This window comes from Phoca vitulina, unplaced genomic scaffold (genome assembly GCF_004348235.1).
Source record: "Phoca vitulina isolate PV1807 unplaced genomic scaffold, GSC_HSeal_1.0 scaffold125, whole genome shotgun sequence".
Classification (NCBI taxonomy): domain Eukaryota; kingdom Metazoa; phylum Chordata; class Mammalia; order Carnivora; family Phocidae; genus Phoca; species Phoca vitulina.
In genome coordinates this window covers 644,889-647,457 of record NW_022589828.1, presented here as the reverse complement: position 1 = coordinate 647,457, position 2,569 = coordinate 644,889, and the positions used below count along the sequence as shown (strand labels likewise).

General features: G+C 40.9%; 1 protein-coding gene across 1 annotated transcript; it reads right to left on the bottom strand.

Moving 5' to 3' along the window:
- Positions 1-329: 329 nt before the first annotated feature.
- Positions 330-1,145, bottom strand: LOC116628641 (centromere protein H-like). Its single transcript, XM_032399007.1, has one exon. It carries the CDS (start codon positions 1,071-1,073, stop codon positions 330-332), a length of 744 nt encoding a protein of 247 aa, XP_032254898.1. The 5' UTR covers positions 1,074-1,145.
- Positions 1,146-2,569: the final 1,424 nt, after the last annotated feature.

Here is a 2,569-nt window from a genome sequence, read left to right as displayed (position 1 = left end):
AGAAATAAGAAAAGAAAAAGAAAAAAAGAAGTATTCCAAATGAGAGTTGGGACTGCCAGAAATGTTGTAGAAAAAATGTCCACGTTCAGTGGAAAGCTAGATTAGATGTCTTTTGGGGCCCTTGCAAGGATAAGACTTTCAGATTCTTTTAGAGAATGCCAGTCACTTTAATTAACATAGTTGAAAGAACAAATTCCATGTTATAGTGTTAAGCTACAAAAACTTTGCAATATTAGTTCCGAAAATACTAAATAAAAATTTTACTTTAAATTTGCTATTTAAATGACGTATTAAAGACTGAAACAAAAAATAACAAAACAGAATTCTTATTAGATCATGGTGAGATTCTTCTCAAGCTGTAGAACAGTCTCCTTAAAGGCAGACTCCTCTGCCCAGTTGGCTTTACTTCCTAAAAGGAGGTTCTGAAACACATGTTGAATAACTGTCATAATTTGTATCTCCATCTGCAGGTTTTGTGGTATGGTCTTTATCTTGTCTGAATTTTCCGTATTGGCCAAATCATCTTTCTGTTTGTTCTTTTCAGTCTGTATTTCTAAAAGCTTACTTTCTGAAGCTTGTTTTAATTGTAATCTCTTCTTTCTAGCATCAAGTAGTTTTTCCTCCAAATCCCAAGATTCCTGGTGTGATTTCATTATTAATTTGTTTAGCTTTAATACGTGTTTCATGTTATCCATGAGCGCATTGGTCTTGGGGTTAATTTTCTCCAGGTTTTTTTTAAGTGCAGTTGAAAGTTGCATCCTGTCTAATGCAAGCGTTTTTATGTCAAAAGCAATTTTCACATCTTCCATTTCATTTTCCAGGTCTTCAATTTTAGCTTCAATTTGCTTATCTTGCATAATTTGTTCTGGAGTTTTTTCTTCATTTGAATCAACCACTGATTTATATTCCAAGAGTTGTTGTTTTGTCTGCGCTCTCAGCCTGAGCAGCAGGGTCAAGCGGTCCTCGGGACGCGCCGTCTGGGCGCCGGCGACCTGTGGTGGCCCGCCTTCCCCTCCTCCCGCTCCAGAGTCCGCGGGCTCGGTGGCCGCTTGCTCTCGGGGTGGCTTCTCCATTCTGACTGGTGCGAAGAGGAATTGCCTGGGACAGAAAGATGCAGCCTCAGGACCCGATTTTCCCGCCACTAAACTGACCTATCTAAGGTCCTTTTTCTGCTGCATGATCCTATCCAGCACACCACACTATTTAGTGTTAGGTTTATATCTAGTCATCGTATTGCCTTAGACTTTTCCTGGTTGTGAGTTTCTCAGACTTTCCTTGTCTTTGATGACCTCCACAGTTCGGAGGGTTTCTGTCCCTCAATTGATATTTGTCTGATTTTTTTCCTTATAATTAGACTGAGATTATATGTTTCCAGGAGGAAACACAGGCAGATAAAGTGCCATTCTCATGAAATCCTATCAAGGGTACATACTATCAACATGACTTACCCTGTCGATGCTCTGGATTACCTGGCTGAGGTGTATTTGTCAGATTTCTCCACTGTAAAGTTACCCTTTTCCCCTTCTGCATACCTTCCATACACTTCTGGGGAAGATCACTATGTGAATATCAGAGTTACAGAGTAAGAGTTGTGACTCCACCTCCTTGAGGGTGGAATATTCACATAATTTAGAGTTTTTCTTTTGTTTTATTTTATTTTATTTTATTATGTTATGTTAGTCACCATACAATACATTATTAGTTTTTGATGTAGTGTTCCATGATTCATTGTTTGCGTATAATACCCAGTGCTCCATGCAGAACGTGCCCTCCTTAATACCCATCACCAGGCTAACCAATCCCCCCTCCCCTCTAAAACCCTGTTTGTTTCTCAGAGTCCATAGTCTCTCATGGTTCATCTCTCCCTCCAATTCCCCCCCCCCCATTTTTCCCTTCCTTCTCCTAATGTCCTCCATGCTATTCCTTATGTTCCACAAATAAGTGAAACTATATGATAATTGACTTTCTCTGCTTGACTCATTTCACTCAGCATAATCTCCTCCAGTCCCATCCATGTTGATGTAAAAGTTGGGTATTCATCATTTCTGATGGCTGAGTAATATTCCATTGTATATATGGACCACATCTTCTTTATCCATTCATCTGTTGAAGGGCATCTCGGCTCTTTCCACAGTTTGGCTATTGCAGACATTGCTGCTATGAACATTGGGGTGCATATGGCCCTTCTTTTCACTACATCTGTGTCTTTGGTGTAAATACCCAGGAGTGCAATTGCTGGGTCATAGGGTAGCTCTATTTTTAAATTTTTGAGGCACCTCCACACTGTTTTCCAAAGTGGCTGTACCAACTTGCATTCCCACCAACAGTGTAAGAGGGTTCCCCTTTCTCCACAACCTCTCCAACATTTGTTGTTTCTTGCCTTGTCAATTTTTGCCATTCTAACTGGTGTAAGGTTATTTATTTGACAGAGAGAGACACAGTGAGAGAGGGAACACAAGCAGGGGGAGTGGAAGAAGCAGGCTTCCCACTGAGCAGGGAGCCCGATATGGGGCTAGATCCCAGGACGCTGGGATCATGACCTGAGCCAAAGGCAGATGCTTAACCGACT

What these genes read in the sequence shown, in the direction of transcription:
- LOC116628641 (XM_032399007.1), bottom strand. Translation starts at nt 1,073, where the DNA reads ATGGAGAAGCCACCCCGAGAGCAAGCGGCCACCGAGCCCGCGGACTCT.